This window comes from Ovis aries, chromosome X (assembly GCF_016772045.2).
Source record: "Ovis aries strain OAR_USU_Benz2616 breed Rambouillet chromosome X, ARS-UI_Ramb_v3.0, whole genome shotgun sequence".
Classification (NCBI taxonomy): domain Eukaryota; kingdom Metazoa; phylum Chordata; class Mammalia; order Artiodactyla; family Bovidae; genus Ovis; species Ovis aries.
Genome location: NC_056080.1, coordinates 113,948,766 through 113,971,839, shown reverse-complemented (window position 1 = coordinate 113,971,839; position 23,074 = coordinate 113,948,766). Strand labels below are relative to the sequence as shown.

The 23,074-nt window shown below is 51.7% G+C and overlaps 1 protein-coding gene across 5 annotated transcripts in view; it reads left to right on the top strand.

Annotated features, from left to right (window-relative positions):
* Positions 1–23,074, top strand: part of ELF4 (E74 like ETS transcription factor 4) — a 39,565-nt gene that overhangs the window by 9,339 nt on the left and 7,152 nt on the right. For 4 of the 5 annotated variants that reach the window (XM_015105059.4, XM_042241900.2, XM_012107408.5 and 1 more), the window contains 4 exons: positions 15,235–15,514; positions 19,922–20,093; positions 20,492–20,584; positions 22,204–22,395. In XM_015105059.4, coding sequence (XP_014960545.1) covers positions 15,443–15,514; positions 19,922–20,093; positions 20,492–20,584; positions 22,204–22,395 — 529 coding nt within the window. In that variant the 5' untranslated portion in view covers positions 15,235–15,442. The remainder of the gene's footprint in view (positions 1–15,234; positions 15,515–19,921; positions 20,094–20,491; positions 20,585–22,203; positions 22,396–23,074) is intronic. The other variant, XM_042241901.2, reaches the window with a different exon arrangement.

The window sequence follows — 23,074 nt, the reverse complement described above, 5'->3', positions numbered from 1 at the left end:
AGTTGTTTTGGGGACTTCCCTGGTGGTCCAGTGGTTAAGACTCCAAGCTTTCAATGGAGGAATCGTGAGTTCAATCCCTGGTTGAGGAATTAGGATTCCACATTCTGCATGGCACAGCCAAAAAAAAAAAAAAAAAAGAACGAAGAAACCAAAGTTGTTTTGCCTATTTTAAGTCACTTGCAATTCCATATGAATTTTAGAATCAGATTGTCAATATAATTTTTCATTGATATATTGTTGTTTAGTCACTAAGTTGTGTCTGAGTCTTCTGTACCCCATGGACTGCAGCCTGCCAGGCCCCTGTGTCCACGGAATTTTCCAGGCAAGAATACTGGAGTGGGTTGCATGTAAGTTTCAGATGTATAACATAGTGATTCACAATTTTTAAAGGTTAAATGCTATTTAGAGTTATTATAAAATACTGGCTATATTCCCTGTGCTGTGCAATATATCCTTATGGATTATTTATAATATCATGTTCTTTTAATACTTGAGAATTTATTTTATTTACATTAATTGTTATAACAGATATGTTTAGCTGTGCTATTGTGATCTTATTTTATAATCATGGATGAGCCTGATGCTACTGTCATTTTTAGAAGATGCTTAATCTTTTCATTGATATCCTTCAGTAAAGAGTTCCTTAACCTTACATTTGCAAAATAGAACCATTTATTATTTGCCCTTCATTTATACCTATTTTTGGTGCAGTGTTCCATGATTATCATTTTCTAGATGCCAGTCATCTATCCCATTTCAACCTTGTCTGTCTAGCAAACGAAAGGCCTCTTTTAAAAAAAGTTATCCTTGAATCCTGTTCTCTTGAATCATTTTAGCTCTTAGAACTGATCCAGTGTTTTGAAGTCTTTCCTGAGGGTTCAGTGATCAGACCAGCACCCAATATTTACGGGGTAGAAACACTGTGGTTTGTACAAAGAGAGAGTGCTTTGATGATGACCTGATTGATCAACTGCCTTCTTGATGATGTTTGGAATAAATGACTCTAGCCGGTATGTGTTTTCATTAGTAGAGGCCTGAAGCAAGAGAAGACAAGTAATATTTGAGCCTGGGGACCTTTGCTCCCTAATTCTATTCCTGTTCCCACCCCTAGACTATAGCCCTCAGATCTACCAGGACTTGGGGTCTCTATTCCAGAGATTTCACTTGGGCTGAGAATTTACATGGGCTTAGTTCATGAATGCCCAGACCTGTGTTAGAGTCAGGAGAAGATAAAATAGACCTTGATCCCATGAATTTTACAGCCTGTTGGGGAAATAAGACATACACATGAAATAATTAAAGAGCAATTCGAGATTGCCTGGGATTAAGAGATCTTGTGGTGGAATTTAAGGACTCTAGGAGTTTAGAAGGGGGCCCCATGGGTGTGGACGCTAGTTATCAGGGCAAAACCAGCTCCATGGATTTGGGGAACTTGGTTGGGACCTTGCTGGATGGGCACTGTTTGATTAACTAAAACAGAGCAGCGAGGGCCTGGCAGGCCTGAGAAACTCCGTGAATGAGCCTGGAATGTTCCCTCAGGGGACCATGAGGAGACCACTGGGCTTGAAGCCCAGGCTTGAGTTGGGAAATCATGGGAAATGAGGCTGAGTAGGTAGGGTGGGGTCAGACTGTGAAAGACCTTTGGAAACCAAGCAGATGAGCTTGGACTGTAAGGCCTTGCTGAGCATGGCTGGTGTGGCCACAGCCATAGATCTAAATGTGTGCCCTGGAGTAGGAGCTGGCGCCAGCTCAGAGGCTGGGGGAGGAGCTCGGCAGAGGCAGGGCCCTGCCTGGAACTTACTCTTCCTCATGCCCAGTCAAATGGGCTTTCTGCTGCCCCAGGGCTGGTTAGCTTTTCAAAGACTTTCACATCCCCTCTATACAGCTTCCCAACAGAAACTACAGGCATGGGGAGGAGATGGGGAAGGCCTGCTCCAGGGTTAATGGTATGACGGGAGGCAGAGTCAGCAAGAAACACTCTCTCGCTCACCTGCCCCCCTATTAACCTGCAGAGCCACTCCTTAAGTTAAAGCAGGGTAGCTCCAGATGGCCTTTTAAAATGAAAATGTGTTGAGGAGAGAGGTGACACATTAACCCAGTATCGCCCATTAACACATTAACACTAAATGGTTTATTATTTTTGAGTGGTGGGAAGCTGTTCCTGGGGAGGTGGGATGACCTGCGGAGCCCTGACTGCTACTAGGGTCAGTTAGCTTGTGAGAAGCTCTGAGTAGCATGAAATCTATGGTGGAGGGGGCGGGGGAAGCCCGGGGCTGTGAGAGCCATGTGACATGGCATGCCTGTGGTTACATAGCCCATTAATGGCAAAATTGCCTGAGCAGAGTTTTTCCAAACTTTCCCACCCAAGTGCCCCAAACTATTAAATTCTATCTCAGAGACCTAGAAAAACACAGTTTCATACAAGTTCTTTGAAGTATGGCATTTTTTTTTCTATACTGTGAATGCCCGCGATCTACCGCCTGAACATATTTTAATTGACTTCTCAGTGAAGCAACCGAAAGATGAGGGAGGATCCGGGTTTGGATTGTGGCTTTGATTCTGGCTATTGGGATTGGTCAGCTTTAGCAAGCAGGCTCTGTCCCTGTGGGAGCTGCCTAGGGACAGGTCAGAACTTGAAGTTTCAAGGTTTTAGCCCAAAGTGCTGGAAAAGAAATCCATCACTTCCTGCATGCTCATTTGCCCAATGTCCCCCACAGTCTCCTTCCTTGATTCAAACTCATTTAATGGAAAAATCTAAGCTGTTTGTACTCTGAGGGGAAGTCAGCAGACCTGCTCAGTGGTTAGCTCAGGCCTCATCCTAGCCTTTGGGTAGGCTTGAGACAACGGTGGAACCCAGGAGGCCCTCAAGTCTGTGCCCACAGTTTCCCTAGCCTTCCGTCCTACCCGGCCTCGCCCGGAGCATGGAGTACTCTTCAGTTAAAAACAAAACAGCCTCAGAGCCTTCCACCCTCGTGCTGCCCCCCGCCCGGCACCGCTTATTTCTGGGTGGCTGAGAAGAGAACTGTCGGCGGCGGAGGCTCTCCAGGCCAAACTTGGCCTCCTCTGCAGCCCGAGGGCCTCATTTCTATCCCCACAGCCTGCAGATAGAGACCGTGGCAATAGAGAGAGAATGCCTGGACCAGGTGGACGGCTCGCTATGAATATTCAGGTCTCGCTCTGGCAGGCGCAAGCCTTCATCCACACCCCGGCCTGCCTGCGGTGGGGAGGGGATAGAGGGGTGCCGGCCTGGAGTGACGAAACCACACCAGGTAGGGCCCTGGGCGGGGCGGCTGCGCCGGGCGGGGCGGGGCAGCCGACTGGGTGAGGCCCAGATTCCCCAGGCTGATAAGGCAGCCTGTAAACACCCAGCAAGAGGAAGGGGCAGAGGGCAGGCGACCAGATGGCAGGAGAAGGGGGAAACCGGAGCCCAGGCCTAGCTGCAGGAAGTGGGGCTTGATGTGGAAACATCCTGTCCAGCGGGGACTAGATTGGTGGCCGGCAGCGATCACTCCCTCCACCGCGGAGGCAAGCTCCACACCAACTGGGGGTGGCCTGGGCACTCGGCCAAGAACCTGGTTCACGACATCTCCAAAGGATGTGATCAGTGAGTCTCATGAAGGGTTATTCTACCACCTAGCACTGCGGGTGGGCAAGGGCAGCGGCTGGGGAGGAGTGAAATCAGGTCCAAGGCCCCGCCTCATCCCCCCATAGAGAAACCGAGGGGTGAAATCCTCCGAGAGCTTGTGACTTTTGCAGAAAAGTCCTGGTTGTCACCATGCCTGTGAGGAGCATCAGCTGGAACACCTAGTCACAGCCAGCTCCCTGCAGCACTCCAAGAAAAATCCGGTATCCGACATGCCAATCTCTTCCATCCTGCAGTGCTTTATAATGAGAACCTCAAAGGGTCAGAGCTGGTGGAGCGTTTTGTGAAGGATCACCAAACTCAACCACTTCACTTAACAGATGGGGATGCTGGGGTTCAGAGAGGGGCAGGGACCTGGCCATGCTCATGGAGACCTAGGTTAAAGGCCCAGCTCTAGAGCATTTTCTACTCCTACCATGTTGCTTAAGACCCTGCCACCATGCCTCATGCTGCCTTGCACAGTCGCCGAACTTCAGCAGTTATGGTTGCTCAGGGTTATGGGGAGGCTGATGGGAGGAAGGGAGCCTTGGAGTCAAAAGTAAGAAGACTTGGAGTGTGGTCTGAGCAGTTCTATCCTCATCACCCCATAATGAAACTATACCCAATAGCAGTCACTCGCCCTTTTCCCCCAGCCTCCGAGCCTCAATTTTGAAGAGACACTTGCTATAGAAGTGTTTTGAGGGGAAAAACCCCAGCAATATCGTTTAGGCAGATGTGCTAACCCAGCTTACCGGCTGGGGTGGGGGGGCTTACACGCGAATAAACCTTACCACAGAGAATAGGGTGGGCCCAACGATAGGCCCAGGCCACAGACCTGGCACCTATGAGGTGTTCAGTTCTGACTTTCCATAAATATTTGAGTAAATATGTGAACCAGCACCCTGAGATAAGAACCCAGACTTAAATTATGTGTAAGTCGAGAGCGAGTGTGTATTTATGGGGCAGGGACCATGCCTAGGCCACTCCGGATCTGGAGCCAGGAACCCTCTGGAAACAGGCTCCTAAGGTACAGGAATAGAGGCAGACTCCTTCATCACCAGAAACTTCATCACTCCTACTCCACAGTACTTATCCTCCACAAGGGCTCAACTCGTCTCCATTTGGGTGCATCTTTGCCCAGGAAATTAGGTTTCACCTATCACATGGAGCCTAAAGGGGACTAGGACATGGGAAGCCTTAGTTGAAGGATCTCATAGGGGCTCTGAGCCTTCAACCCTGGGTATAGAATTAGGACTCTGAGCAGATGGTTGCCAGCATGGGGCTGCATGGGAAGAGCACAGACATTGAGGTCACACAGACCTGGGTTTGAGTTCTGCCTCCGTTCTTGACAGGCAGTGTGACATTGGTCATGTTACCTCATCTTTGCTAGGTCTCACTTGTGCTGCTTGTAAAATGGAACTATTAAAACAGGATTACTACCAAAATACATGTAACTGAAAACAAAGTTCAAAGAGCACAGTAGTTGGAAATAAACCTGGCTTCAAACCTGGGCTCTGCCAGTGACTAGCTACTTTGGGATGTTGTAAGAATGAAAACAGATAGCCTATGGAAAGTGCCTGGTGTGACATCAAGCCCACGCTCGTACCCAGTAGACGTAAATCCATGATGTCCTGTCTCTCTGTAATGGTTACTCTTTGGTCTCCTGCCCTAGAAGCAGAGGAAGCAGCCCGGAGTGATATCCGAGGGCGCAAAAGGAAAACCTTGCCCGCTTTAAACAAGTACCCACGCTCCCCTGCCCCTCCTGCCACAGGCCCATGGCCGAGGCCACGGCGGTCACACCCGCCACCCTGGGCCCAGCCCTAGCTCAGATTGGTGCCAACCCCGCAAGCGCTGGCCCTGAGCTGGCAGTGATCTCAAGTGCTTCCACCTCCTCCGCCCAGTCAGATGTGCTTTCCAAACACGTGCCACCAGTTCTGAGTTGGGCTTGTAACCAAGCCCTGGCCCTGGGTTTGCACTGCAGATGTAGGGAGGGGCTGGCAGGGGCCCAGGTGCACATCCAGATGTTGTCTCTGACGCTTCCTTGGCACCTTCCATACCAGCTGTGAAGCAGTATTCACTCCAACTCACGGGGCGGAGCAGGCAGTCCCCTCACGGGCGATGGGTCCTATGGCAGAGGTGCTGGCTCTTTTTGGCCCTGGAGGCATAGAGGGAGAGGGCAGAGGGCAAAGCCAGATTGCTCTCTTGACAGGAGGCCTGCTTGGGCTGGACTCTTGGTCAAAAGCCCAAGAAGATGATCTCTCAGAGCTGAGAGAGGTAGCAAGGCCATCTTCCAATCCATTTTTGTTGGTCTTCTCAGAGCCACCATTTCTATGGGTCCCCTTAGCTTTGCTCACTGCTACTTGAACCTCATGGAACAATATTACCACAGAGGGCTGAGGTGGTTGCATCTACCCACTATGAGGACCTCATCCCAAGCACAGGCTTCTAGAACCATTGTCATGTACTTCTAACCTGTCTTCAGGAGAACTAACAACTGGGCAGATGTGCAGAGCCTCAGGTGGCTGCTGCTCCTCTGACCCATGGCCTTGGGTCACCTGCCCTGGTCCCTTGTGGGCATCCAGCCCCACTGCTAGGAGCACCGCCTTGCAAAGGCAGCTGGGAGGCATTTACAAGTAGAAGTCACCACACCAAATCAGCAGCAGCTATGGAATGTGATAGCTTCCTGTTCCATCACCTAGAAAATGCCACCACCCTTGACTCGCATGTAATAGAATACTTTGCTCTCCATTGTTGCCTCTGCCCTCAGTGCTAGGGACAAAATCATGCAAAGTTATGATGTGCCATTCATTTCAGTGTCACCTGCTCCTCCGAAATAACCCCTGTGGTTGGCCTGGTATCCCCAGGCATTCTTGCTTCAACACGTCTCCCCATGTGAAGCCGCCCAGGGCTGGCCCTCAGCCCAGGTGGACATTGACCTCAGCATTTACAGCCCAGTCTTTTACCCAGCAGGCGCACTCTGCTCCCTGAGGTGATCACCAGGTGAAGCGATGAGCTCACGTCTACGTATCTGCTAACAGGAGAGGGTTTATGGAGGCAACTCCACCTCCCACCCAGGTCCTGGCTCCCCTGGCCCAAGCAGGCTGGCAGAAGAGCTGCTGGGGCGCCCCCTTGTGTAGACAACTGTCTCCTCAGCCTTCCAGTGAGGGATCGTCCCCACTCACTCACAGGGCCCCTCCCCTCTCTGCACTCTCTGACCTGTGTGGGGCAGGGGCGGGGCTGGGAGGGCCAGCAGGCCCTGAAGGGGAAACTACTGAAACCCCTGGGACAGGAAGTGGCAGAGAGGGGCTGTTTCCTCTGGCAGAGCAGGGGTGCGGGGAGGGCTGGCCCTGTCTCGTGCCTGTCTGCTGTGGGCTCTGGGAGCCAAGGAGAGCTGAGAGTCCTTCTCTCCCTTCCTCTACCCACCCCCACCCCCGCAGTAAAGCTCCTGGACCACTGAGGTGGGGGTGCTTCCTCAGAGGAGGCCGTCTTCATTTTGCAGGGAGAAGAATTCAGAGAGAAGGGCAGCAGAAGGGATGGGTCAAGGGGGGGGGCCCACATGGTAGGGAAAACCACAGCTGAGGAGGGGCGCCTTCTGTGAGGTCTTGTTCTGAGAGAAAATGATCAGAATGGTGCCTGCTCAAAAGTATGTGAGTTGGAAATGCAGGACACTGCTGAGTCTCTAAATCACAGGGCCAGAAAGGGCCTGAGGCCATGCTGTCCAACCCCCACCCCACCCTCCTCCACCACCTCCCCCACGCCCCCCCCCCTCTGCCTCGCCTCGTTGTGCGGCTGAGGAAACTGAGATCCACAAAGCAATAGTGACTTACTCAAGGTCACATCGTGGGCCAGAACATTCTGATGAAAATCTAGAGTTTGTATTTGATGTTCCACGGCTCCCTCCAGGCACCTCTGAGTCTGTGACATTCTTCTCTGAAAGGAACTTGATGAATGTATTCCCTCTGAAGGGGAGTGAAGCCTTTAGTCCAGGAGTCAGCAAACTTTTCTTTTAAAGGACCACACAGTAAATCATGTAGGCTTTATGGCCCATGGGAACTCTGTCACAACAACTCATGATGCAAAACCCACCCAGACAATATATAAACGAATGCGTGTAGCCACGTGTCAATAAAACTTTCTTTGTGGACACTGAAATTTGAACTTCATATAATACTCCTGTGGCATGAAATATCATTCTTCTTTTGACTTTTCCCCCCAATCATTAAAAAAAAAAATGTAAAAACCATCCTTAGCTCACCAAGCACACAAAAATAGATGGTGGGGTGAATTTAGCACCTAAAGCATTAAGAGGAGGTGGTGAGGGAGGTGAGCCTTCGTCAGGTGAGAGGAAAGCAGGTAAAGCTTTGAATAGGACGTGACATTTGCTTCAGATCTTGAGTGCCGGATGGGAATCAGAGCTGCAGAAATTGGGGAAGGGCATATTGGGCCTCGGGGACGGTGTGAACAAAGGCACAGAGGTGGGGAAATAATTGCAAAAGTTAAATGCGTTCTGCACATGTGTGGCCTCGTTGTTGTTTGCCAGCCCTGAGTCTTGGACTGCTGTCTGTCCTCACCAGAGGAAAGGGTTGGCTTTTTTGAGGCTGCCTAGAGACAATGAGGAGGGGAGGAAGAAAGGTCACCTAGGAGTCACAGCGACTAGCTGTGTGACCTTGAGCAAGTCACTTCTTCCTCGAGAACTCTGCAGCCAGATGACAGGAAGGATGGATGCGCTGATCTTTCAGGGCCCTTTTAACTTTCACATCCTGAGACTGAATCAAGGAGAGGCTTTCAGTCGTGTGGGGAGGAGCCCCAGGAGCTCACGGTGACATCGGGGCTCAAGCTGCCCTCCCTGCCTGCCCACCCCCACCCATGGGCTCTTTTCCACCTTATCCTTTGTGCACAGGATACTGGACTGCCCCTTGCTTCTGCTCACCTGGAAAGTGGCCCGCAGTGGAAGGAGGCATTTGGAAGAAAGCAGGTCTCAACCTGGAGCCCCCCCTCCCAACTGGGGGAGCCCTCGATCTGAGTGGGGAGCCTCTGCATTTGTTTCTAGGACACGTGCTGACAGGGACCTCAACAAAGAACGCTGTCCCTCCAATAAAAGTTATCTGACTTAATATCCTGTTGGTATCTACTCACAGATTGCCCCAGCTTCTAAAAAAACCCACTAGTAACTTTAATTAGTCTCTGGTCAGTGTGTCTGTCCGTGTCCCGCCCCCACCATGGAAGCAGATAGACTTCCTAGGGGCAGGGGCGGGGTGGCAAAGCATCTTTCATTCAGCACACGTGGCTTCCTGCCACAGTGTTCGGAATGTAAGCCTCACCAGGCCAGGCCTGCTTCTCTGGCCACTGAAGGCTCATGGAAACTCCTCCTGCCAGGAGATGTGTGTAGATGTGTGTGTTTAGCAAAAATGACTCTCTGGGCCGTCTTTTGTTCCATTATTAATCCTGGTTTTTTTAAGATCATCCCGACTTCAAAATGTCCAAACTGAACTCATGTTCTTGCCATACTTCCTGCCTTAATCTCTGTCTTTTTACCACTCTCATGGGAAGAACTGGCTGCGACCTTGGGGTCTTTACAAGTCTATATGACCCCACTCTCTGTCATTTTATTCCTTCAGGGTGGACCTGGCAGTCACCTCCTTGGTTCCAGCCACCCATCTGGTCCCCTTCCATCTTCTCCACTCAGTCAGATCAAACTGATCTTCCTAGAGAACTGCTTGTTTTGTGCTCCTCCCTTGCTCAAGAATCAACAGTGACTCCCAGTTGCTTTCTGGATCGAGGCCTATGCACTTATCCCCCTGATTTCCCTGTGGTCCCCCCCACCAGCCAATCTCATGCACCCCCTCCCCATAGTCAAACTTGTTTCTGCTCTCTACCATGTTCGATAATTGTTGGTTATGTCCCCCTCAGTGTCCATTTCATCCCACTACCTCCATTTCCCTTTCTTCCTGTCCATGTAGGTAAAGATATCATGAATGCTTAATGCATGACCTCAGCCTGAAAGACACAAATCTGACCCAGAAATCTAAAAACACACTTGGAATGTAACAGAGCTTTCACCTATGTTAACTTTCTGGCTTTCCATGATGACCCTTTGTGCTAGGGAGGGTGTCCCCGTTTCACAGAGGAAGAAGGTGACCTACCTAAGCCCCAAGGCAAAGTTTCTCGCCTGTGCCCTTACGGTTTGCAAAAACCTCTGAGGTCTTCACCTAGGCTGTGGCTGGCAGTGCGCCCCCTGGGGGTTCTGGAGCTGCCTCAGACTTGGCTTTGGCCTTTTTCCTGCAGCCTGTCCTCCTCATCACTGACTTGTTCTTCTCTTCCCTTTCCCGGAAGTTCTCAGCCTCCTCCTGGTTCCTGGAGCTCTGGAGAGGAGGGTGTGGTGGCTGCAGGCACCTCCAGGGGGTGCTCTTTCAGCTTTCTCAGGTCAGGCCCCTGGGAGTCAGGGAAGCTGAGAAAATAGGTTCCCTTTGACATAACCCTCCCCCCACCTCTCCTCCCCTACTGGGGCTTCTGTAGTGCTCTTCTTGCCACATAACCACAACCCAGAGGGCTGGGGCCGGGTGGAGGTGGTGAGGACAGGGGACTGGGAGCACCCCTCCAACCACAGCCGCCTGTCCCTCCTGCAAGGCCCCCAACCTTAGCAAAGGAGCCAGCCCCCTCCAAGGCGACAGCTGGCAGCCTGCAGCCCACCCTGTCTATGTTCTAGAGCCATGGGGGCACTTCTGGGAGCTTAATGGGGTCCCCAGTCCCCTTTGGTCTCTGGGAGGTCACCTGTAACTTGTCATCTGAATGAGTGTGTTAATTTTCAAAGCACTTTTCTACCACCATCTTCATTCACCCGAGACACCCTGGTGAGCCCCTACTAGGCCTGGATTCCCCTCGGCCCTCACCCACTTTAAGGATGACAGAAAGCAGAGCCCAGAAAGATGGCTGACTTCCCTGTGGGCCCACCTCTTGTTGGGATGCAGCCGGGAGAAGGCTGATGGTCTCCTGGAGAAAGAGGAGCATGCGTCTCTGTGCTTGCAGCCTGGAGCCTTAACTGCCCCTCCATGGGGCCAGCTGTGGGGCTGGGAAGGCAGGGGCAAGCTTGCAGCTGAGAAAGGGCAGGGACAGTGGGAGAAGAGCTCCGGGCCTGCCTCACCGTGAGAGCTCTGACAAACCCTACAAGGAATCAGGCAGTGACCGAGGGCCAAGGAAGGAAACTGGGTTTCTTGTAAATGAGCACAGAGAAACCCCAATCAACAGAGCTTGCAAAACATTTATTTTTTTCCCTCCCTCTTCCTGATTTCATCTCAGATGGAGGGGGTGGTAGGAGGCAGGAACAGAGTAGAAGAAGCTGACAAAATCGCTGTGGCAAGCACCCCTTCACTGGGCATTTTGCTCAAGGAGGGGGGCTCGGCTGGCTGACTGGAGGCCAGCCCTAGTTGGACCAAGATTGTAGGGGAGTCCCACACTTGGGCTACTTCTGCTTGGTCCATGGCTGCAGACTGGACCCCTGGGTCTGACCTTCTGTCTCTGATCACGTGGTGCCGCGTGCAAATATGCTGCTTGATGACTATTAGCCGGAGGAGGGGCTGTTTTTAAGTGGAGGGTACAGCTATTCCTGGGGTAGATTCCACTTTGTTTGTGGTTGTGGGGGAGGAGTGTTGAGGGAGTGGGAAATGGCATGAAGGAAATTGTCACTTCCTTTCCAGAGAATTCCAGAAAGGTTTCAGGGAGGACGGGGTATTTCAGGAGTGAGGGCTGGCTGTGAGAGGATGAGGAACGTGAGAACGCTGCTCTGCGGGCCTGGCTGACCATCTGGCCCCCATGTTTGCTGGCGTGTGTGAAAATGCCACGGGTGTTATTAGCGATTCTGTGAGAGCCATTGGCTCGGCTGAGCGGCTGTAGATTTAAACTTGCTCCACGGAGACTGCGGACGTGGCTTTCACATTGGGGCTGTTTCCTGTGGAGGAGGCCCCAATGGGTGAGTGCTGGACACCGCTTGACGTGTTCCAGTGACAGCCCTAGAGAGGGTCTGAAGGGGGCCCAGCTGTGATGACGCAGAAACAGCCCAAACCACTTCTATTTTGCTATGTTGGTTTTGAAATGCAGTCACAACCACAGAGAGCCAGAGGTGTGCATTGCAAGCCCGGGATGTGGGCGCCTTCGCTTGCTTGCTCCCTCCTGTGGTGTGCCTGCACACACACATTCACACACGTTCAGTAGCTGGGGCCATATGCTCTCACAGAGGCTTTGCTTTCAGCCCAAGCAGGACAGGCCCTGGGAGCCAGGGATACTGCAGTGGCCTCAAAGGGAGCAGATCTCTTGCCACTCTGGGAGTGGACTTGGACTGGAGCCAGCTGTGAGGTTTGCAATGAAGGGTGGGGTGGGAGGAGCTCAGCACCGGTTACTATGGGTTACCAGGTGAGGCCAGGGTCCTTGTGGACCTCCCTAGCCCCCCACTCACCGATAAGGCAGTGTCCAGGCCTCTAGGCAGCTGAATCTGTGTCCCAGAGCGTCTCTGAGGAGGGGAGCCCCTGTGTGGGCCTCTCTGGCCTCCAGCAGGGCGGGCCTTCTGTGCTGGTGGCTTCTTTGGTTTCAGGTTCCTGGGAGAGGGAGGTTATTTTGAGGGACTTGGGGGAGAGTGAGTGAACATGCAAATGACTGCTCCCCACCTCTCACTTTCAAATCCTCAAACATCTGAAGGGGGAAGGGTGAAAGCTTCTGGACTGGAAGGTTCCATAGGGGTGAAGGGAGAGTTTTCTTAGCCTTGACCAAGAGAGTAGGACAGCCAATCCGGCCCTACACACACACACACACACACACACACACACACACAGAGTTCACCTTAGCTTCAGACTTGAAGAATCCTGAATTTGGATACTGAGATATGCTGATACTTAGAGAAGGCAACTGGATTTGCCTTTCTTTTATTTCAAATCTCTCTTTGCATTGATGGCTAAAGGCTCCATCCAATCTAGTGCAGAGCTGCCTTCCCTCTCCTACCACACCCCCCCTAGCAGAGTGGACCCTGGGGGCTCACCCCTAGGATGCATGGGCCACATACACATTCTGCTCTGGCATGCTCTCCCTGGGAAGCAAGAGGATTTTGAATTTTCCATGTGGGGGGGGGGGCTGGGCAGTGGTGGCCGCTAGGCCCCGCCCCAGCCCACTTCACCACAGCCAGCTTCTACCAGCCGGCAGCAGCTAGTATTAGCTCGAGCTTGTCATTCTCACGGAGGCAGGCCTGGAGGAGGAGGAACTGATGACCGTGCTTGTGGCTCTGCTGGCCCGACCAGGACCGAAGCCCTTTGACACACAGAGGCTCTCACGCACTTGTCCCCACACCCGGCACATACATATTATCTGCAGTGTGCTCGCACACCCACAGGGAACTCCCTCCCCAACTCCTGCTCCTGGTTGTAAATTACCATGCAAAAATACACAGACATAGCACACACACAGCGCACAAGTTTCTCTCTTTCCTGTAAGCTAGACCACTGGACACCCACCCCACACCCAGTATACACATGCATATACTTACAGGCCAGAGAACACACCCCACCTCACTGGTACCGACTGACCAGTGTCATTCATTAATGTGATCGTTCCACCAACACACATTGGGCATCTACCACATGCTAAGCTTCATCAGTGAGGAGCACCTGCGTCCCTGCCCTCAGTGAAGCCGCTTTCTAATGGGGGAGGTAAGGAAGGCGCCCAGAAGTTCCCCAGGCAGAGAGCTCACAAACATCAAACACTGATCTGCGAAAAGAAGCCAGAGCGATGAGCAAACCTGCAGAGAAAGGCCATGGCGGAATGACCTTGGAGGGAGAGGGGCAGACACAGGAGTTTCATGTTTAGACAAAGTGGGATTAGGTGAAAGTGATCACCTTTCATTTGATTAGTATGAGAACGCTTCCTGGGGGCAGACAGCCGGCCTGTGGGAGGGCGGGAACTGCGGAATGCAGGCCTTGGGGCGCTTTGGCTGGGGGAGACAGACCTTCCAAGCATAAATGGCCCTGGAAGGCTTCTCTGGGAGGCCACAGACACCCGGTCACGTGGGTCATGTGCAGGTGGGGTGGGGGTGGGCGCCGGTGGTGGAAGGCCGTCCTAGCCTCGCTGTGCTGGGCCTCTCATTCACCCGAAGGGAAACTCAGACCTGCCAGGTTGAGTCGAGTGACTTCTCAAAGTTTTTTGGTTGGGGGTGGGTGGCAAGGTGTGGGGGTGAGTGTGGGGGTGGGGAGAGGGCGGAGCCAGCCCTGTGGGCTAACGGAAAGGAAGTGGAAGAGGCCTGGGTGTCTCCTGTCGGGGAGAATGGTCATCTGGGAGGGTCATCCGTGGTCCCCCTCCCTTTCCTCCCCTTTGCCCCTCTCTGAAGTTCCTCATTTCTTCCTGGGCCAGGAGGAGGTTTTGCCACCTTGGCATTGGCAAAGGAGTGCCAAGGAGGCAGGGGTCAAGTGTGTGGCTCCTCCTCTGGTGCATGGAGCTGGTTCTTCAGGTGCTCGTGATTGAACCAAGCCAATCATAGGCCCGCCACACCAACACACCATGTGGATGCCACACAAAGCCAAACCCTCGAGGCCAGAGCCATGGTACCTGGAGATGGAGAAGCCTGAGTGTTAGGGTGGAGATGCTGAGAATGCTTTGGTGGGAGGGGAGCTGGGGCTTTGGGAGCCAGGCTGGTGCAGCGCCCGACGACTTGAGAAGGGCAGGGAGCACAGGAAACAATCAGAGGCCCAGTGCCATGTGAGGGCCGGAGGTGCAGACTGTGAGTGCCAGAGGCATTCTGGGAAAGGGGAGACATGTGGGCTGTAGCAGACAGATTTCTTGGAAAAGGGGGCCCTGAGCTGGCCCTGGAGGCTGGGGAAGGTTCCTGTGGGCCCCTCCCCCAGCTGGGGCTCTCCCAGGGTGACAGTTCACTCTTGAAACTGAAAGCAAAGCTAAACCAAGAGCCCAAGCCACATACATACAGCACAGAGGCCATTGTGCCCGGCATCCCCAGCGGGTGGTGGTGGCTGGGTGGTGACTAGAGCAGGGCATGTGGCCCCCCGGCCCTCTGACATCAGGCTCTCTGGAGGCGTGGCCGAGTCTGAGAGTGCCATCCACTGTCGCTGGCCCTGACAGCACAACCCTTATAGTGAGAGATCACTTCCTCTGTGGACTCTGCCCTTCAGAACTAAGCGGCCCCTACTCCCAAGGTGGACTAAGTCAGGCAGAGTCTACAAGACCATCCTGTGCACCCAGATATCCCCACCCCAGATCCCTCACAGGGGTCCTTTCCCCAGCAAAGGGAATTGTAGGGTTCTTCACGCCCCATCCACAAGGCCACTCAGGCTGCCCTGGCTTCCCCTGTGGCCACACCCTGGGGATTAATCTTCAGGGTGGAGAGTGCGCCAAGTCCCGCTCTGTCTCATCTTGTCCACGTGGGGTGGTAAGTGAGTTAGACTGCGTATCTTTGGGGTCCGCTCAGGCGTAGGTCCCCGTGACCCAGACGGGCACCAAGGCTCAGCCCTTCTGTTTCCACTGTCTTCCCCTTTTCCTGCCATCCCTCTTCTGGCAGTCTGTCCTGGGAACAGGACCCAAGGAAGGTGACTGGCTCACTGCCCCCATCTCTCCCTTCTCCGTAGGTCGCTCCTGCGCTTGGCCCAGCCCAGCATGCAGCCTTGAACCTGGGTTAGGCCACCGCCTACTCCAGTTCTCTACAGCCCCTATTGTACTGTGACTCAAGGAGTAGGTGCTAGGCTCAAGGTATCTGAATAGCATCTTTTCATCAAGGAAACACCGCGGCTCCAGTGGGCCCTGCAGGCCCCACAGTCAGCTCTCTGACAAGACAGCATGGCTGTTGCCCTGCAGCCCAGTGACCTGATCTTTGAGTTTGCAAGCAACGGAATGGATGACATCCACCAGGTATGGCCCCAGAGAACAGAGCCTGGTCAGCCGGCACAGATGATCAGATAGGTACAGACAGGTAGGCAGATAGCTGGCCGGCTGGCTAGCTAACAGTCAGCAAATACTGATCAAGCACCTACTAGGTTCAAGGCATGGCGGCTGTGGGCCAGGCAGACTGTGCCATCAGCTAGTCCCATGTGGCCAGGCAGTAGTCATCAGGCGGTCACTTAGTGAGCTGGTTTGGCCAACATGCAATTACAGGGCACACACAGTTTCCAAGTCAGCCAAGTAGCTGCTATGCACACTAGCTGATCTGTCAGTCAGCAACGGGGGGCTGAGTGCACACGTGTACACTGACCTTCATGTGCATTCTTTGGCCCACTTCACCCCATGTCACAGTGAGAAAGGTGCTGAGACAACCACACAGTAGGACGGAGAACTGCCAGCTGGCACCGCAGGGTACAGTCCATCCCCTGGCACCTTCAGACTCCTGTCCTAGCATGGTTGACAGGCCTTTCCATAACTGTCTTTTCAACCACCATCTAAGGATTCAGAATAAACTGGAAATTGGGTCCTCTGGTCGGAGGAAATTGGAAACTAGGACAGAATTCTGGCACTCAGGCCCCTGCTGCTGCATACCTTGCCCAGCACCCTCCTTCCACACACTGGAGAAGAGGAGGCAGCCAGGTACTGCAGAAGGAAGGGAAGATTAGTGGTCCGAAGCCCTGAGTTCTGATCCCAGTGTGGCCACAGTGTCTCCTAGGCAAGACCTGTCCCCTGCCCTATCTGGCTGCCATCTCCCCATCTTCATCAAGAGGAGGTCCAGCTGGATCATCTCCAAGGGCACCCCAGCCTAGTTCTGATGCTGTCTCTCTCAGATCCCTGTGAGGACAGGAAACTTCGTCCTGTCTCTAGTGACCAACCAAAGGCTGCCCCCTAGTGGTCTTGGAGCACACGGTGCTTTCTGTCCTGCTAGATGGTAACCTTTTAAAGAGGCTCAGTTTTATCCAACACCTCTGGCATGCCTAGCCTCCTGAAACAAGGGAAGAAAAATCTAACCTTACCTGGGTTCTCAGTGTGGCTAGTCATCTTTTACTTGTTTCTAGACCACTCAACAACTCTTTCTATTCTTCCTAGAAGCTGCTCTTCCTAGAAGCTGTTCTTACCTCCTGAACCCACAGCTGCCCCTCCACCCTCTGAGACAGCCTCTTCTCCAATCCACAGCAGAGCTCAAAGCCAAGGATGCCCTCACTTTCCCTCCTCCCTCCTTCTTAGCAACAAAAATCACCTGTTCTTATTTCCTTTCTGCTGGCCTGGGAGAAAGAAGTGGCCCTCTTCCTTCCAAGGGCAACACCTACCCCAGGGCTTAATCTCTTCTCTCCTGCTACCTTCCAGACCTCACACCATCCTTCACCTCCTGTCTCTCTTGTGTCTTTCACACCTCCCAGACTTCTCTCCTCAACCTAGAACCTAACCCTAAGAGAAACACTCCCTCCCTTCTGCCCGCCTCTTTAACATACCACCTCCTTAGCTCTGTTCTTCTCCCCAGTGTGACCTCCATCATCTGGGTGTACATTCTCACCTCCCTTCTCTCACTGTTTTTAGGAAACACTTTTTGTTGCAAAATACAGTATGAATATAAAACAGATAACCTGTAATTGAAAAGAATCTGAAAAAATATTTTAAGAATAACTATTAAATTAACACTCATTAACTCACCACCCAGGTTAAGAAATTAAATGTTAGTAGTCTCCTAAGGGGCTTCCCTGGTGTTCAGATGGTAAAGAATCCACCTGTAAAGCAGGACCTGGGTTTGATCCCTGGGTTGGGAAGATCCCTTGGAGAAGCGAATGGCAACCTAATCCAGTATTCTTGCCTGGAGAATTCCATGGACAGAGGAACCTGGTGGGCTATAGTCCATGGGGTCGCAGAGTCAGATATGACTGAGCGACTAACACTACAATAGTCTCCTCGGAGTCCCTGATGCCTAAAGCAAATAATCAGAACCTACTGTATGCCAGACTCTGTTCTAAGTGCTTTATGTACATTGATCCATTTAAACAACCCTATGTGGTCAATAATATGATAACCCCAGTTTTATAAAGGAGGAAATGGATACACAGAAAGGTATCTTGCCCAAGATCACACTGCTCATAAATGGCAGAGTTTGGTCTCAAATCCAGGCAGTCTGGCTCTAGATCAGCATGGTCCAGTAGAGTTTTCTGATATTTTAGAAGTGCTCTTAGCTTCCCTGGTGGCTCAGATGGTAAAGCGTCTGCCTGCAATGTGAGAGACCTGGGTTCAGTCCCTTGGTCGGGAAGATCCCCTGGAGAAGGAAATGGCAACTCACTTCAGTACTCTTGCCTGGAAAATTCCATGGACGGAGGAGTCTGGTAGGCTACAGTCCATGGGATCGCAAAAAGTCAGACACGACTAAACGACTTCACTAGATTTGTGCTGTCCGGTATGGGGCCATGTGGCTATGGAGCACTTGAACTATGGCTGATGCAACTGAAGGACTGAATTTTAATCTTGAAACACTTTATTTTTACATTTAAGTAGTCACCAGTGGCTAGCGGCTACAGTGTTGGACAGACAGCTCTAAAGTGAAGTGAAGTTGTGAAGTTGCTGGGTTCAGTCCCTTGGTCGGGAAGATCCCCTGGAGAAGGAAATGGCAACCGACTCCAGTACTCTTGCCTGGAAAATCCCATGGACAGAGAAGCCTGGTAGATTACAGTCCATGGGATTGCAAAGAGTCAGACACAACTTCACGACTTCACAACTTCACTTCACTTTAGAGCTGTCTGTCCAACATGGTAACCGCTAGCCACTGGTGACTACTTAAATGTAAATATAAAGTGTTTCAAGATTAAAATTCAGTCCTTCAGTTGCATCAGCCATAGTTCAAGTGCTCCATAGCCACATGGCCCCATACCGGACAGCACAAATCTAGTGAAGTCGCTCAGTTGTGTCCGACTTTTTGCAATCCCATGGACTGTAATCTACCAGGCTTCTCTGTCCATGGGATTTTCCAGGCAAGAGTACTGGAGTGGGTTGCCATTGCCTTCTCCAGGGGATCTTTCTGACCCAGGGATTGAACCCAGGTCTCCTGCATTGCAGGCAGATGCTTTACCCTCTGAGCTACCAGGGAAGCCCACAGACAGCTCTAAACTCTGGCCTTAATCACTATACCCACCTGCCTGTCTCCCTTCATCCGTCTTCTCTGAGACCCCAGCACTCCCCTGAAACTGCTCTAGCCAGGTGACTGCCCAGCAGCAAAACCCAAAGGCAGTTTCATCAATTTTTATTCTTCTGGATCCTTCAGGAACATTAGGTAAAACTGAACATTCTCATTCCTTTTTCATGAAGAAAGAATTAATAGCCCCATGAAAGAAAATTCAGAAAAGTAGAAAGGGGAAAAAAAAATCACCTGTAGTCCCACAACCAAAATATAATTATTATGAACATTCCAGTACATTTCCTTCTATAAATAATTTTTAAACAACAGTTGCAATCACACTTATTTTTAAAATTTACCTTTGTTTGATTTTAGAATAACTGTGTCCTCTGGGGGTCAAATTCTCAACCTGATGATTTTACCCACTCTCAGTGATGAGCTCATGGATACATATTTTTGACTCCTTGATAGGTATCTCCATTTTAAATATCTCAATGGTACCTCCAACTGACCATATTCAGACACTTGCTCCCTTATCTTTCTCCAAAAACCCGCTCCTCTTCCTTCTGGCTTCCCCCATGTGCCCACCAAATCAAGCCAGAAGTCGGAACCCTCTCCCCCATCCAGGCTCTTACCTTTTTTTAAAAAAAAAATATTTTATTTATTTGGCTGCATCAGGTCTTAGTTGTGGTGCATGGGCTCTAAAGCTCGAGGGCTTAGTTGCCCAACTAGGGTGGATCCTTAATCACCAGAGCACCAGGGAATTCCCAGCCTTTAACTTTTTATGTCTCTAATTCCTCTGTTCTTCCATCTTCATTCCTACTCTTATCATCACAAACTGAGCCCTAAGATGTTCATGATCTGAGCCCTTCACCCTGTTACCCAACCCTGAGCGTAGGTTGAGTCCCTCAACTGGCTATAGATTGAGCCCCTTGCCCTTGCTATTGACAAATCCTTTCCCACTGGTTTCAGAATGAGCCTAACTAACCCTGGCCACAGGTTAACCCACAACTGTAACCAGTTACAACTGCCTGCCCTTGGTTGAGTGAAGGTGGTACAGAGCTAACCCATTTCTACCAATCAAGACCCCACTAGTGAGTTTGGACCCAGAGCAATGTCATGCCCTACAAAGAACAGCCCCTGAGGGATCCAAGAGTTAGGAATTGCAAGAAGGGCCAGATTCTGGTACGGAAGGCTTCCTGGGAGAGGTGGGTAGGCCTTGAACCGGATCGCTGTCTTCTCCGTAGCTAGAAGATCCCTCCGTGTTTCCAGCTGTGATTGTGGAGCAAGTCCCCTACCCCGAATTACTGCACCTGTACTCAGGCCTGGAGCTGGATGACGTTCACAATGGCATCATAACAGATGGGACATTGTGCATGACACAGGATCAGATCTTGGAGGGCAGTTTTTTGCTGGCAGGTCTGTTTCCTTCCTGGGCAGGGAAGGTGTGGAGGAGGGAGGGGTTCTGTCTTCAGGTAACAGTAGCCCACTGAGGCTTCTAGTGACCCCATGCAGCCAGGAGCAAGATCCCCAATAGTTGGAAATTAGATGGGGTAACTAGGATAAGCAGAAGGTAGTACCACTGTAGAGAGGAGAAAGCCAGCTAAATGGATCCACAGTCTCCTGAGATGCAGTGGAACAGTGAGGGGAGACCAGCTCTGCTGGGATGGGTGTAGAGAAAGGTGGAGAATCAGGGTGGGAGGCATGCTGCTACCTTCCCGGCTGCCCCTGGGCTCCTTAGCCTTGTTCTGGCGGCACCCACTGCCCTATGTCCTGAGGGAATTTTCTTCTCTCCCAACCATGGAACCTGGCACCAGATGACAATGAAACCACCTCACAAACCGTGTCAACCACTGAAGTCTTGCTCAACGTCGAGTCTCCCAACAACATCCTGGATGACAAGCAGATCTGTGAGTTTGAACTGTGGCACCTCAACTCGCGGCAACACAAAATTCCATTTTAAAATATCACATCTGCATATTGGATTCTCAGGGGCCTGTGTGTGCGGGCTAATGTACCCACACCACCTCTATGCTTGTTAACATGCTCTTGAGCTGTGCGTGGAGTGGGATGGGGCAGAATGGCCCCTGCAGACAAGGAGGAAGATGGAGTGACTTTTTATAACTGTTTATAAAAATAACCAGGTTGACTGGTTATTTTTTCCAATTTTTAAATTACAGTAAAATACACATAGGACTTCCCTGGTGGCTTGGTGATAAAGAATCTACCTCCCAATGCAGGATACACAGGTTTTGATCCCTGGGTCAGGAAGATCCCCTGGAGGAGGAAATGGCAACCCACTCCAGTATTCTTGCCTGGAGAATTCCATGGACAGAGGAGCCTTGTGAGCTATATAGTCCATAGGGTCACAAAGAGTCAGACATGGCTGAGCAACAAACTACACATAACATAAAATTAACCACCTTAACCATCTTTCAGTGTTTGGGTCTGTGGTATTAAGTATATTTGTTATGTTGTGCAGCCACCATCATCCTCTCCAGAACTCTGCATTTTGCAAAACCTGAAGTCTATTCCCATGAAACACTGACCCCTCATTTCCCCTTCCCCTCAGCCCCTGGCCACCACCACTCTACTTTATGTCTTAATGAATTTGACTCCTCCCGGGACCTCAGATGAGCTGAAGTGCACAGTATTTGTTTTTTGTGGGGGGACTGGTTTATTTTACTTAACATAATGTCCTCAAGGTCCATCCATGGGTAGCACCTGTCAGAACTTCCTTTTTTAAGGCAGAATGCTATTGGCCAGGGTAACGTCAGGCCGCTCTGCTGTCTCGCTGAGCTCCCAGGATGACTGAGCCAGATGCAGCCTAGTTAGAAATGCACCGGGCTGGATCCTCCTCATCCCTTCCCTGTTCTAGGAGGTTGGCCCCTACCTCCTGCGATGGCCCCTGAGGCAGGCTCCTCCCCCAGCAAATACCCCCATCCAGGCATCTGCCATGACTCTACAGGAAGATTCCTGGCTCCAACTGACCTTCCAAGGAGGTGCTGGGATACAAGGTGGCAAAACAGCCATGAAGCGGCAGGTTCCAATTCCTCATCCCGCCTCTGGCACTAATTTTCACTCAGGATTCAACAGATATTTACTGAGTACCCTCACATACCAGGCATGTGTGACCCTGGGCACATGCCCTGCCATCTCTGGGTCTCAGTCTCCTCATCAGGGCTAAATGAGGTCTAAGGGCCCTTCTGGTTGTAAAATGAGTAGATGACTAAATGAAGGTTGCCCTTTTCTCTGGGTGTCACCTGGAACTTTCCACCACCAGCGGCGGGCTGCACATGTGCGTGCTGTGATTGGGGCCAGCTCGTGCCCACAGCTCTGCAGATGTTTCCTCTCCTCGTGCCATGAGACACAGGAGGCATTTTCAGACGTGTCCTGTGTCTGGGGCTGTGGGGAATGACGCTTCGCCCCCACGCCCACCCCCCAGGAACCCACTGTTCTCTTGAACATGGGGAGACCACACTCCTACCGTGCCCTGGGCCCACGCCACCTCAGGCCTTTCTTCTTGCAGTCAGCACCTCTGAAATGCTTCCAGAGCCAGACCCTGCTCCAGCCATGACACTGCCCAACTACCTGTTTCCTGTCTCTGAGCCCGACGCCCTGAACAGGGCTGGTGACACTGGTGACCAGGAGGAGAACTGTCTGGAGGAGAAGGTCCCCAGAGAAGAGAGCGCTAAGAAGACTGGAAAGTCAAAGAAGAGAAGTAAGATGCGGCGGGGGTGGGGGGCAGAGAGTGTGTGTGTTTCTTCAAGGGGCTGGGCAGTAGGAGAGGGCTCAGGGAGACCATGGCTAGAGGTGAGTGCCATGCTTTACAGACATATTCAGAGCATAGCTCTCTGGTGTGGCAGAGACAGATGGAAAGTCCTACCTTCTGGAAAGCTGGGCTTCGTCAGGTAGCTTGCCTAAAGCCTGACATTTTCCAGGCCACTCCTGTCTGCCCAGCAGATTTAGCAAGCCCATGACCTCAGTGGGTTGAATCCTGCACTGAGTGTTCAGACACCAGCCTTGGCCCCCTGGCCAGTTCCTGGCCCTCTGGGGGCCTCTGCCTCACTCTCTGCTCTTAGCTTCCTTCTTGGAGCTTACGGAGCCGAGACCGTATATGGTAGAGAACTCTGGGCTTTCCCAAGCCCCATGTTATTGATTTACTCAGATGATGGCTGGTCGATACTGCCGTGTCAGTATGGCATTCAAAGCCTGGTGCCACACTTATCTGCACAACAGGCACGCCTTCAGACTGCCATTTTGTTTCAAAAATTAGGTGAGGCAGATTCTGTGCTTGTAAAGGTGACTCACTGCAAGCACTCCATGGCCCCACATTGTTTGGCGCCTGAAATGCAGGTGGGCCCTTGGGTGGGTGGAGCTACCTGAGTGCGATGCCTGTG